The following is a 14,459-nucleotide window of genomic DNA, read 5'->3' on the forward strand; positions in this document are numbered from 1 at the left end:
AAGTACACACTCCTCAAAGCTCCTACAAAGCTTAGGTATCGATTTTCTGGGATGCCAACTGCACTACTTTCCCGTTCTTCAGCCTGAAAAGGCAGCGAGCCTTGCATGAGCCCCTGACACTGTTTCTTTCACCATCAAGGCTTCCCCTCTGATGTAAGTAGATGCTGTATAAATCGAGGGGAATTTTGTATGTACTTTGAACATCTTATGGGTGTTAGCTAATTCACCCTCTATACCCACCCTAGGAAGCAGGGATTCTCTCTCACAATGACAAGTTATAAAATGGAGAGACAGAAAAGGTACAGTGCCTTGTCCGCCCACATTCCAAGAATCAGGGTGACAAGGGAGGGGGTAAGGAAAACAGACTTCTGCTTCCCAGGCTAACACTTAAGTCAGCAGTTCATGTTATGCCTGTACACGTTAAGAGTATCACCTTAACATAGTCTTTCCATTTCTTTCCTTTTCTTCTATTGCCAAAACTCAGCTTCCAGATACCCCAACATCCTGTACAAGGGCCCCAGGTCAAGGACTATGGTTCTCATTCTACTACTCCCAAAACTTCTTCTTCCAAGCTGAACCTTTTCAGAAGACCAAAACCAAAACACACCAACATAGAGCTGTTCTAGTCAGAAAGTGATGGAGTAGTGTCTCAAAGGTACCTCAGGGGCTCCTTAAATTGACCTCAAGATTCTGTAGCTTCCCTCATCTTCTGCCATGCCCAGGAGAAGCTGAGGAAGGAGACTGTTTTTCATTGGAGTCTCAAAGGATCCATGATCCCAGAAAGGTCTAGGGTGTTATCTTTCTGTTCAACGTGAAACTCATGATCATCTCCCACTTACTGTACTTTATTAATGTGCTTCTGCATCAGACTCAAATGGCTTTGTTGAGGTCCTAATGACTGTGCCACAGTTTTGATTGAAAGTCCCAGCTGATCTGACTTGATAGCCCAAGCTTAGGCTTCTGTGAATATGATGAATGGAGAAGCAAAATCAATAAGGCACCATATTACTCTAGGATTCAAACACTTACCAAACCCTTGAAATCCGCTCATTTCTCAGTACAGTTGCAACAGTTTTTCTTTATTCAGTTGCTCAACATGAACTGAATACCTACTACGTACCAGGGGTGGTGCCAGGGAATTAGACAGAAACGGCTTCTGCCTTCAGGAAGCTTACTCCAGTGAATTAACAGATGGTGATTCATTCCAGAGAATTAACAAACAGAATTACGCTTACTGATCACTCTGTATATGCCATATGCTTTGTTTGGCACATTGCATTGTTATCTTATTTAATTTTGACAATGGTTAGGTGTAGGTAACCATGATTTACCTGGACTTTGTAGTTGAGGAAAGAGTAGAGTAGCTTGCCCAGGGCGGCTAATGGTTTGGATCCCAGGCCATGTGCCTTCAGAGTCTACATTCCTAACCCATACTCTCTGTTAGAAGCTTGGAAAAGTAAATATTAGAAAATCTTCCAAAACCTAGCCCACTTTGCATATATCATTAGTCATTAAACTGCAGCCGGCTGTCCCATATACCTAAACAAATGTTTTTAGTCCAAGAAACATGCCCTTCTTGTCTGACTCTCCTGGCAGGTGCCTCTTTAAATGTTCAGCAGAAAAGGCAGGAACTCATCAGTCTCAGCTAGGGGACTTTATATCTAAATGATGCAATTAAAACTAGAACAAGAGACACTGTAATTGTGGACAGTCACCCATAGCCATTAGATAGTATGAAAGGGCTGGCTGTAAATTCAGCTAATAGGTTACCAGAAAATGTACCTTCAACAATCTCGATTTCATCTTATGGAAGCAAGAAAGTAGCATTACGGGAATAATGACTCATTAGTGACTTGAAACTGGGATTATGTGACTCTGTTTTGTGTCCACAACTAGGTAAGGCTGAGGAGACAGCAGACTAGATGCTGAGGAAATCAAAGGGCTGATCAATGATGGAAACCAAAGGGCTTCTTCTTCCCAGGCATAAAGGAACCAAGGGAGCTTCACTAACATGAAAATCTCTGAAGGTTTGGCACGGGGGTTTGAGCTCACCCCAGCTCCTCCCTGCTTCTCTTGAAGCTCAGAGAAGAGCTGGGGTGTTCCACGTGGAGGAAATGGGCGAGTCAAGGATGTGCATAATTACAAGAGGGATAGCCCTTCTAGCTACCCCAGGAGCCTAGGAGGAAAATAAATATCTGGGTGCTAGTAAAAACGGGCGCAGTTTGCCCTTTGCTTAGGGGGTGCCTGACACGTGAGCTAAGAGGACACACTGCCTGCTCTAATGAAGTCCCAGATCCTCAGCAAAGAGGACAGGTATGAGCTTACCGGTCTCTAGCAGCTAAGGCTGCCAGGTCCCAACCATCTCCATCGGTTTGTTCTTGAGATTTTATTCATCAGAATTCATCCCAAAACACTAAAACTACTGCCCTTGAGGCTTCCGTGTTCTTTCGTGGATACGTAAGGTTGCAGCTGAATCTTCACAAAAGTTGCCCATGAAATCCTTGAGTCATCCTTGTTTTGCTTCGGTTTTGTGTCTTTATATTCCTGTCGGTATGGATAGCATGAAATTTTCAATTTGCAAAAGGATTTAATCAACAGCAAATGTTTTGAATCAGATTAAAACCCAAATACTTTAAGAGCCATGTATTTATTCTGTCCTGCTGGGTGCAGTCGTTTTCTCTTGCTTCTGAAGGGCAACGCAAAGCCCTAGCTACTCTAATGAATTGCTCGCAGCAGACAGGTATGTTAGTGGTTAATAGTGATGAATGTTTACCTTAAAAATCCTGGGTTCTTCCCAAGAATGTGCCCCCTTCTCCTTGACACGTCAAAAATGGGAAATCATCTCAGAGACTGTTTTATTTGTCTGTGTTTTCGGGACAGCACATTTACATGCTCGCCAAGGCAATCAATATAAGCAAACCCAGGTCTTCCAAGAATCCTTAATTATATGTCTAAGAATGCATATGTATTCACATGTAATACTTGTGTTTCTGCAGTGTTTCCCCCCACCTTTTTGAGCTGACATGTGCTAAGACTCTTTGAAAGTGGTAAAAATCAAGAGTGTAAGAGGCAAATGCACAATGAGTTGTTAAATGTGATGGCAAAATAAAAAATTTTTAGAAAGCTTCAGTCAGTATGATCAGTTAAAAAAAAAAAAAAAAAGGCAGCCAGCAAACTGTCTATCATGTGATGAAATTTGACAGTAGGGATTATGGCTTTGATGGACCAGAACAGCTAATAGAAGAAGCTGACATTTTTGAAACCCTGCTAATTAAGGGTTCCTTCCTTAATATTAAAATAAAGTCTTTGTCTGGGTTTTATGGTTGGAGAATCAGGTGTTTTCATTAATATATGCCAGTCAGTCTTAATAAGCTTGGAGGGCAGAGGAAGTTATTATTGAGTGACCTTCTACAAAATAAGCATGTTGCTAAGGGCTCTAACCCTGCCCTGTTCAGACTGATGAATCTCATTTCCAATGCAAAAGCTTCACAAGAAATCCAAGTATTCTCTGTGCAATCACAGAAAATAATCCTTGTGTCTCTTGTAATGTCCAGAATTGCCACTTACTACACTACTACTGTACAATGAATATTACAATACATATTATTTTTCTAGCACAATTGTCTACATTTCTGAATTGCCCAGAATAGAAAAACTTATTGTGAAGACACTTGTATTGAAAAGTCAGCTCATTTTAATACTTTTCAAATAGTCATCTACTCTGTTCATGAATTATAATGCTCCGAATACATCTGACAATACTGGCTTTGAAAAGGAGATATGTCTATATTATTACATATTCATTTTCAAATAGATTTCAAACAGATTTTAAACCATTCATTGAAATTCATTGAAATGATAAATTCACAGTTGGATTTTGATTGACTCTTAATCCAATTTTACTTTTGATAAGTTTTCACCCCTTTCTTCCCACCCACCCCCAGCCTTCTCAACCAATATATTTTTTTGTTCTGCTATTGGCTTTTAAAGCAAAACTGATGGGATGGGGTAAACCTTGAAGTTTTTGATGACTCTATGTAAAGCTTGTCAAACGAATTGGTAAATTCCGTTCAAATCAGTGACGGCCCACACCACAGGTGATTTGTCTGACTAATTTCCAATGTAGCCGTGTTTCTCTTGTAGAAGCTGATGTGTACTACAAATGTCTGTTGATTCACACCCAGAGCAAAAACTTTGAATGGGTCTTTCACTTACAGAGCCGTATAGCACCATCTCTAAAGAACCTGGGACTATGCTGAGAGCCAAGGTAGTTCGTGTTGGAATAAGAGATCAAACAATTTGCCCACCATGAACCAGCTGCTCCTTATCTCTAGTCCTTTCTGTCCTAGGAGGACAAGTTGGGTAATAGCTCTGCTGTTGGATGCATGGTCAGGTAAAAAGACAACAAACCTATTTAAGTCTCTTTGGAGAAGGAAGGAGCTAGATTAAAATTTGCACAGGGCACCCAGGATTTTGTGCTCACCCATGGGAAATAAAAACCATCCATCCTAAAAATGGAGTTGAAGGCAGTATGCCAGGTATAGGAACAAATGAGACGAGGATCTTGGATTCAAGGCTTAGCATGCGGGACAAGAAGTTCAAACTGGAAATTATTTCAGCCTTAGGTTTGTAGGAGTCCACTGTCTTTGAGATGCATACTCGAGAAAAACAAGATATAGCATTTCCTATAAATGACTCACTGAAGCTGTTTTTTAGTAGTTTAAAAGGGTAAAATAAAAAGGTTACTGAAGACTAGCATAGATCCATCTCCTTAGGGCCCAAGTCCATCATCTGGTGTTTACTGAGCCTCTGCTCAATGCTTCCCACTGTCCCGGGCTTATGGAACACACTGCCCCTGCCCTTCTGTGGGTGCAGTTAGAACCCTATGGTGTCTTGGATTGCTCCCTTCTTGTCACCTGCCCTTTCTAATTTTCTTCTCTATGTAGAACCAGCATAGGAGGGCCTTCCCAGACAGTCTGACAGGGAGTGACCAATGATCCTCAAATTACAACTTATTCATAGACTGTGTTGTGTTGTCATATAGTTTTGTCCTATCATTTAACTCTGCAAATGTTCACCCTGTCACTCCAAAGTGGACTGTAAGCTCCTGGGGGGGTGGGGGGGAGAGGCAGGTGCTAAGTTTTAAGGTTTCTTTTTATGCCCATAATCCAAATCCAGTGTCTTATAGAGAACAAAAGACTGATAAATACTTGACTGACTGAAGTCTTTAAGTAGCAGGTAAAATCTAAAAACGCTGTCCTTTCATTCTAAAGACAAGCCTCTATTTCTATTTTGTATTCTCTCACACCTCTTCCCTTTAAGATCAGTCTCATGGTCTTCCAGTACTTCAGGTTCCTCTACGCCAGGGATTCTGTGGTTCTAGAGCAACAATGTCCAGCAGAAATATGGTACAAACCACATGAGTAACTTTAAAGTATATGGTAGCCACATTTTAAAAAGTAAAAATAAGTAAGTGAGATGGATTTTAATAATTACTGTATTTAATCTAAAATATTTATATTATTGTATTCCATTAATTTTTCACACTGAGCCTGAATGAAACCTAGTGTCGTTTTACCCTCAGACCATACTCTAATTCAGACTAGCCCCATATAGCTACCATATTGGACCGCCCAACTCTAGGGACTATTCATGGATAAACTCCAGGAGTGTATGAAACCCCTACAATAAAATGCTAAGTTCTGTGTGTTGTCACAGCATCTTTCTGGTGACACAGAAGAATAGAATTTATCAGATTCCCAAAAAGTTTTATTCCCCCCCACCACCATCAAACTCCCACCCTTGAACATCTTAAGAAACACAGCACTGCTTTTAGCCCGTGGAATGACTCATTTTCTCTTCTTGCCAGTTCTATTTACATTCCCTATTCTAACAAGACTAACTCACAGTCTGTTATTAAACAGTTGTGAATTTAACTTATTCCTTTAAAATAGCACCTAGAGACTGCTCAAGGTATTGACTCATTTCATAGAAAATAACCTCAAACACTATCACAGTCAGTCCTTACAATAGCTAAAATAAAATAGAAGTATGGCAGGCTTTTTTCTTATGGTAATTCACTAGGAATAAATGATACACTAGACCCACGTGCCCACGTGGCTTTCAGGAAGTTCCCAAGATGCACTGAAATATGTCACCAGGAAATGTTCTGGAAGGGTCAGTAACTGATCATCGCACAGAGGATTTTATTCCTTCTTATTCTCCTCATTGGGTTATGAACTCCAGGTTAACTTGACACCAATTTTCTGCAATGGCTAAAATATTTTTGTATACCTCGTCATTTTCTTGGATGAGATTTTTCAAGACCCCTCACAGTGACGTGGAGGAGGAGAGCCAGTTGTTTCAAAGACAGAAGCTATGGCATGACCTAAATCAAAGAAACCAAGATGTCAGTTGAACAAGCCCCTCCTTTTGTTTTTCTTTCTCTTACACATGACGTCTCTTGAGATATACAGACAAATTCTCTTAAACCTTTCTGGTTTTGCTATTTTTTTTTTTTTTTGGTCATTCTTGTTCTTTTCCCAACAGCATCACTTAAACATTGGGACTTAGCTCCGGGTGAGGGCTTCCCTCGTAAAGTAACCCCTTTAAAAACAGTCGGGTATGACTAACTCTATTATTGTGCACATGAAACATATCCAGAGTTTTAGTCAGCCACGTTATTTTTCTATGACTAGAATAAAATAATCCTATGTAAACTTTCAAAACACAAATGGAAAAGCCAACTTTGTAATGACTATGTTGTCCTTCTCCATTTACCTTTCTTGAAAATAAAAGGACTGTTTCAAATCAAGGCAAAATTTTGATTTCAATCTTCTAAGCATTTTCTACTTTTTTTCTTATTCACATGACCAAAGAAGAAGGACAGAATTCACAGTAAGAGTAACAAAAACAATGAAACAAAAATGAAGATATATTGATACTGCAGTGTGGCTATGCATAACATGCAGCTCCATGTGTATCTAGATTTAAATGACAAATATTGAACCGTGTAAAATTTGAGGATAATGGATTAACTCTGCCAATAGCAAATGTTTTATGTTGATTGGGTTCCTTACTACCAAGGTAATGAAGGAGCTTTGAAAGTGACATCTTACTTTTGTTTGATCTTCAGAGAAGGGAGATTGACGTCAGTTTCTTTTTAAGATCGTTAATCCTTCTTTTTCGGCATCATTTCACTTTTGACTATGATGTAACCTCCAATTGCATCCTTTTTTTTCCTTCTCAGCACTGTGATAAATACTAAAAAGTTGACCCCTCCTGCCCCACAGACACTTTAAAACTATAGGAACCTTGTAAAGCAAGGTTTTAAAATTTCCTGATTTAGCCAATTGCACAAATCCCTGGGCTCGTTCCCGTGACATAATGTCCCTTCAGTATTACAGCATTCTCTGGGTTCTTCTTTCAACCAGGGTCTCCTAATGAAAGGAAAAGGATACTGACATATCAAAACTATTCTAAAATCCCTCCCTTCATAATATGGAGTGATGGAGAAATACCAGAACCCTAGGACCACAAGAAAAAATAAAATACAGCATATAACTTATTTCTTAGGGAAAAAAATGGGGTAGACTTCAAAGTCTGGATCTGTTTTATACCAGATATAGAAGTACTCAAATATGCTCAATTGTAGTCTGAGTAATGACCCATCTAACACTTCTGAATATTTAATAATCAGTGTCCTTGATCAATTCAGCAGTTGGGAATGATAGTCATAAAAACAGCATACTATTCCATACAACTGTGCCTAAATTCAAGGCAGTACCTGCAATCTGTTCTTTATTTCCTCTTGTGTCCCATTTCTCTTCTCTGAGAACTAGGAAATCCACTGGAATTATCTTCTGGCACTTCTTAATCAAAGTTCAGAACTGGTTATACAGCATTCTCTTTGCATACTGTGGTTGCATATTCTCAAGCCTGGCGCTCCAAGGGTTCTAGAAAAGTATACCAAAAAACACCAAGGGAAAAGTACTTGGCCTCACTGATTCCCAAAGGACTTAAAATGTTTATTTCTGAAGATAAAATAAACACACGATATGGTATCTTTTAGCTCAAATTCTTCTAAGGGAAGGCTCTGTTAACATATCTGTAAGAAGAGAGTTGGATTCGTTTTCTTATTTGATGACATTGAAAGGATTTTTCATTCTGCCTCATCGTTTTGATATAGAACCTTTCTTTCTTCTTGTTCTACTAATTTATACATGTATTTCTGTAACAGACCCAATGCTTTTATGCGTTTTTCTTCAGATAAGTCAGCAAATACATAGAATGAGACAGAGCAGTAAAGAACATCAAGTTTCTGTCAAAACAGTTCATAAATATTCAGTAGAGTTCTGCAATACGTAGGAAGTTATGAAGATGGCATTAAGATACCAGTAAATCCAAAGAAAACCTATGCTAATCAAGCTATCACATCTTATTATATTTTATTCTTTTATCACTTTATTATCCCTCAATAATATAAATGTGACCCCCAAAAAACTACAAATCCTAACCTGCCCTGCTGAGATAGAATTTCCTCCTTATCCTGGGTCAGGGTTTTCTATCCAGGGTCTTACAGTAGATCTGAAAGCCTAACCTGGGAGTTCATTTGCAAAACCACTTACCACTAACATCGTCCTCTCTCAGGTCTGACCTTCTATTACAATATGGCTGGCATCGCCTCTAGGAGTAAGGCCCAGATGCAAAGGACTCTGGGAAAGGGCTGAACCCACAGTGCCTCCGAGTCTTCCCAGCAATCTCAATGCCCTCAAAAACTAAAAAAAAAAAAAAAAGAAAAAAGAAAGAAAGAAAGAACAAAGAAAATCCTATAAAAGGCTTAGGAAATTGTACCTTAAATGGCAGTTTTGAATATTTTTGTGTGATAAAAATGAACAAGGTCTTATTCCTAAAATGGAAATATTTTTAAAAGGAAGAAAGAAATACGTTTTATGATCTTTCTTTGTAAAAGTGTCTTTCTCAAGTTGTTCTAATGTGGAGAGGACTGGAAACACTCCTGCCTGTTCTTCATTTATACGAAACCATCTCAAGGAAAGGAACCCTGGATGCAATGAGTTGCACTGTTAGTACATCGCTGTAGTTAAAAAGTATTTGCTCACCCCAGGGGGCCAAGCAAAGGCTATTGACATGCTTGCTTGATGTATGAAAAGACAAATTAGTCCCCCATCCTATCTACCAGCAGGGTACAGTGACCCTACATGGAAAAGTCAACTCAAACACTGTATAATATATTTACATTTTTTTTTTCTGGGAAACTTCAGAGTTACCAAATCAACTGTGTCTAGTGTGCAAATTGCATGCAAGCTAACAGAATGTGAATTAACATTGAGGAAAGCCATGGTTTAGCTTGACTGTGCAGATGGCACTCCTAGTTACACTCTGTTCTGGGGAATCTATGGCAGGTAAGCTTGAACGGGGAAACTCAGGGAGAAAGGAATTTAGACCAAATGCTCTTTCTGGATATGACTGCTCATTACCTATCGCCTGGCTCCTGCCCCTCGTACATTCTCAGTTTTCCAATATCTAAGCAATGAGAGAGATCAGTTTCTCTATGTGTCACTCAGGGAGATAAGAGGGGGACCCAGTGAGCAAGTGTCCCTCCTTAGGTTAGAGAGTCCCATGGGTCTGTTTCTTGAGTTAAATAAACACAACATGGCTGGGGTTATTTTTTAGCACTACGTAAGGTGATTGGACTTACTAGAAAATGAAAAAGGTCTCATATTTGCCTTAGCATCCCACTTGAACCCATCAGAAGAACACAATGTTAAGGGGAGAAAGGCTATACCTTTCCATTACATAAATCCTAATCAATATAAAATGAAATTTCTCTGAAGTTCTACCATCAGTTTGAAGGAACGGTTAGGAAACTATTTTTGTGAAATTCTGTGAACATTTGGGTAACCAACCAGCCACAGTTTTGCCATAGATTGAAGAGAGAGGGTTACGGAAGTTGGCTGTGTAAAAGAGTGCCTTGAAACCTGTTCTTTCCCAGCATTTTTATAATCCTGTCTACAGTTAAACTCAGTTGGCTTTTATAGAAGGTGGTCAAGGTCTCCATGCATTGGACAAATATTTACTGGAAATAAATATATCATGTGCTCTATTGTAACTCACTTTATAGTTCAAATACTGTTCTAATAATAATGTCGTGAATGATATAAAAGAACCAACCTGAACTTGTCTAAATCAAGCACAGATAAAGCAAAATATTTTGGGCCTAAATATCTTTCTCTTATTTTTTTTGGCAAACATTTGTGACAGACCTGCTGTGTAGGACACACTGGTTATAGTTCTTAGCAGGGACATTTTGGAAGACTTGGTCACTGAGGAGTTGAGGATATGTAATTAACTGTAGTAACATTGGATTGGAGCTCTATTTATTTTTCCTGTTTCAAGGTAGCATGAAGTCATGTGTGTCACCCAGTGAAAGATCCCCATTCTGGGTTCCTGCAGTGTACTTTGAGGTACAGAATTTAGTGACAGGTGAGTTCTAGCCGGGGTCTCTTTCAGCTCTAAAATCTAAGAAAGTAAAGTGAAAAGCAGTGCGAGGAACATGAAAAGGACTAGACAAATGTGAGAAGTGAGGAAGAGGAGGAGCAGGACTCCAGGCTCAAGAGACTTTTGTCCATGCCTAGGTCTACCTCCCAGTAAAACTGCTTTCGTACCCTTTTTTGGCCCGAGAGTCTGAAGGCCGAGCATCCTCAGGCCTGGCGTTGGGCAGGCTGTCTGCCTCCTCCAGCTTCCTTCCACCCCCGTGCTCCTGAACAGAAGTGGGGCTCCAGGGTGGTGGAGCTCAGAGGTCCCCACTCGCTCGGCCACCCCGACTGCAGATGCGCTCTCCGAGAAGCGGTAGGATGACAAGGCAGACTTGGAACCAAACTCTACCTCCACTGTTAGCCTCTTCTAGTATTCAAGTTCTTTTGTAAAACAGGACATCGGAACACTTGAAAAGAGTGGTATGAGAATTAATCCCAGAAAAGTATGGAAAGAACTCCTACACAGCAGTGGGGAGCTCCCCAGAGTATTACTCGTGTAGCTGGGTTTCAAAGCAGGCATCAGCCTCGGAGTAAAGCCAGGTCCCAAAGCCACCACCCAAACCATAAGATCTCCTCACCGTAGTTACATAAGAGTGCACGTGTCTGGGTGTCATCCATTCTTTTTTTTTTTTTCTTTAAGATTTTATGTATTTATTTGACACAGAGAGAGAGAGAGTGGGTACAGGCAGAGGGAGCAGCAGGGAGAGGGAGAAGCAGACTCACTGCTGAGCCCGATGGAGGACTGGATCCCAGGACCCTGAGATCATCGCAACTCGAGCTGAAAGCAGACGCTTAACCAATTGAAACACCCAGGTGCCCTGGTGTCACCCATTGTCACCCACCAAACGCTGTTTGGTGGAGGCAACAGGCGTTGTGTTGTTTCTGTCTTAGAAAGTGATTTCCTCGGCATGGTTTCACTAGATTTTCAAAATCAGGCTTTGAGGCAGGTAGAGAAAGTCTTGTTTTCAGCTCAGCTCTCAGGGCCACTGCCTTACACAGTTGCCATGGAGGGATGCTCCAGGGGGTGCCCCCCTCCATTAGCATACAGTGTGAGTGGTGTCCCCCCACCCCAAGTCCCACAGAGCAGCAGAACTGCCAGTGCCAGTTCCAAAAGGAAACTGCTGCCCAAGGAGAGCCTAAGTGACGCGTCCAAGGTCACACAGCAGAGAAGGAAGGGATACTGATCTCCCAGTCAAGTTATGACCCCAGGAAGTTTGTGCCTTCTCCTGTGCCCTGTGACCTTGAGTAGAGCACACAGAGAGAGACTGGGATGGAATCAGACTCCCAGTGCCAGCCTTTTTGTCCAAGGTTAGACTTTGGAGTACCTGGTGGTAGACCCCTGGAGGGCACTAGGGGAATGTGATGCGGCATGTCCCTCAGTCTTGCTCTTGACGTGCTATATTTGGGCTGTTATATTATGGAAAGGAAATGCCTGCATCACCGAGCCAAGCAGGCTGTGGAGACAGCGGTCTACTCCTCTTCACCGCCGTTAGGACCAGCTTCCATGAATATTCAGTAGCCGGCACCCCTAAAAAATCTATTAATCTCCCACCTGTGTTGTCATCTTATCACAATCTGTGGTCTGTGCCAAAAGGCACATTGCAGTATTAAAGGAATACTCAGTGTTTGAGAAGTGACAGCAATATTAAAGTGCTACCATTGGACTCCCTGCAAAATGCCAGTGACTTCCTCATCTTCACTAATCCCCAAACAAAATAACCATCAAGAAATATTAAAACACACATTTTATTAGTTTCATTTAATTTCTTAATTGCTCAAAGTCAGTTTACCCATTTATTGCTGTGTGAAATGCTTAGAGGCAAGGCGCACATTAAAGGGATTATTTCCATGTAATCCCTCCCTCCCAGAGGGTAGGAACTGATCACTTATGAATCCTGATTTACGCTCTGTAACAATATCAAATGGAGGAAATAGTTATTGTAAAATGATAGAGTCAGGAGCCGGGTAATACGGTAGGAGAGTGTAATTTAATAGCAAAGAGAAAGCACCTCATTTTCGGTAAAAGTTATGCGAGCCTTTTTCAGGAATAGCTATTAACCAAACTGAATTTAGCCTCCCATTTTTCTGGCTCTCCCCCTGTTAATTGATAGATGTTGAAGATGTGTAGCCCGTTACGATTTTAATCAAATGGTGTCTGGAAGTAGATGTGATCATTTTACTGGGACTTGGAGTTCTGGGGCTAATAACTGCTCTGGGTATTTCGCTCTCTGTGACAGTTCGCCCACAGCCAAGCTTCCTTCTTGGAAGAAAAAGACCGCAGGCTCTCAGGTGGAATTTGGAGGGATGCCGCACATGACGCAGGAAAGGGCGGGGAGGGTAGGAAGGAGTTCTGGGTAAATATCCAGCAAGAAACTTAGGATCTTCTGAACTTCTGGCACAGAGGGACATCAGATCTGGCCTGAGACCAGGAAACCCCCACCCGTCAGGGACCCCAGAAAGAGCTTTTTCTTGTTCTCTTGTTGACCTGTCTGTCCTGGTCATAATACAGTGAACCCAGCATTATTTTAGAAGGGAAGAATTATACCATCAGATCACAGGAATCAGGCCAATCCGTTAGACAGCAGCAGAGACAGGGGCCAGGCCTGACAGCAGGGAAACAGGCCATCCCTCCCTGGCAGGCTGACCCTCTTCTGATCGTGGATATTCACTCTCTACCTTTAGAATCCACCTGATGCTAAGAGTATACAAAATAAAACCTTTTCTTAAGGCCCTCAAGGAGATTTGTACCATGTCTCTTATTAGATTGAGGGCAAAACAAGCTGATACTAGCAGAAAAAAAAAATGGCTGGTTCAGACCCCAGCTGACCTCTCTTGCATGGAAAATTCTCCATATGATTACCGTGCTAATGAGTAATATTTAATGAAAACATTATGCCTTTGCATATATTTGTAAGCAGCCCTTCTTTCATCTAAATTTACATAGAAATAAGCTGAGATGTATAAATACACATCTTGGAATTCGGTGTGTTCTAAGGAAAATACTCATCCGCTATCTCCAGCTGTTTCTATACAAAGCCCCAACTTCTCAAGAAGAAAACCGTAGAATTCAGTCAATCATGCGGTTGACACGAAACATGCAAGTATTTGATGATGCCTGGATAAAACAGCTGCACGCCAGGCAGGGTCCTCCACAGTCCACAGAATGTTTTGGCTTTATAAAGTAAACGGTGTAGGAGGGAAAACAAAACAAAACAAAACTGGGCTAAACAATTGCTAAATAAATACGTATCCAAAAACAAACAAACAAACAAACAAACAAAAAAAACCTTTCTCTTTCAACTTGAAGAATCCTCAGCATTTAAGGACAGAGACTCAGAACTGGGATTGGTTCTGGGATCTGCGTCTTTCTGTTTCCTTTTCCGCTCCAGATCTGAATCACGGGGGTGCTGAAGTTGAGAGCAGAAAAGCCATTGACGCCTTTCTCTCCCACCCTTTCTCTTCCCCCTCTAGGTGGAGCTGACAGGCAGCAGCGTCTTTGACTACGTGCACCCGGGGGACCACGTGGAGATGGCAGAGCAGCTGGGCATGAAGCTCCCGCCGGGGCGGGGTCTCCTCTCGCAGGGCACGGCTGAGGACGGAGCCAGCTCGGCATCTTCCTCCTCCCAGTCGGAGACCCCTGAGCCAGGTGGGAATTTATCCCGACGTGGGGGACGGTGGGCAGGACCTTTGCCAATGCTTGCACTCAAGTCACCGTGTGAAGAGACTATAAATAGGTCTAATGGTAGTTAACAATTCCGTGCAGCTTTCTGTCCCGTGCAGTAATTAAATAAGGAAGGGATTTGAAAATAAGGAGACATTTTAATAAGTATAATCCAGAGATCTAATTTCAGTTGAACAATACATAGAGAAGGCACTAGTTCTTTGAGTTCCCCTTTCAGATTA

The 14,459-nt window shown here is 41.3% G+C and overlaps 1 protein-coding gene and 1 long non-coding RNA gene across 2 annotated transcripts in view; one reads left to right on the plus strand and one right to left on the minus strand.

The window, feature by feature from the left end:
* NPAS3 (neuronal PAS domain protein 3) overlaps positions 1 to 14,459 on the plus strand; it is an 840,712-nt gene that overhangs the window by 702,802 nt on the left and 123,451 nt on the right. The window contains 1 exon segment of the mRNA XM_032344010.1: positions 14,028 to 14,202. Coding sequence (XP_032199901.1) covers positions 14,028 to 14,202 — 175 coding nt within the window.
* The window catches only part of LOC116591251, a 210,024-nt gene that overhangs the window by 3,076 nt on the left and 192,489 nt on the right, over positions 1 to 14,459 (minus strand). The window contains exon 3 of the long non-coding RNA XR_004285908.1: positions 2,326 to 2,544. This is a non-coding gene — a long non-coding RNA (uncharacterized LOC116591251). The remainder of the gene's footprint in view (positions 1 to 2,325; positions 2,545 to 14,459) is intronic.

Source organism: Mustela erminea, chromosome 5 (genome assembly GCF_009829155.1).
Source record: "Mustela erminea isolate mMusErm1 chromosome 5, mMusErm1.Pri, whole genome shotgun sequence".
Classification (NCBI taxonomy): Eukaryota; Metazoa; Chordata; class Mammalia; order Carnivora; family Mustelidae; genus Mustela; species Mustela erminea.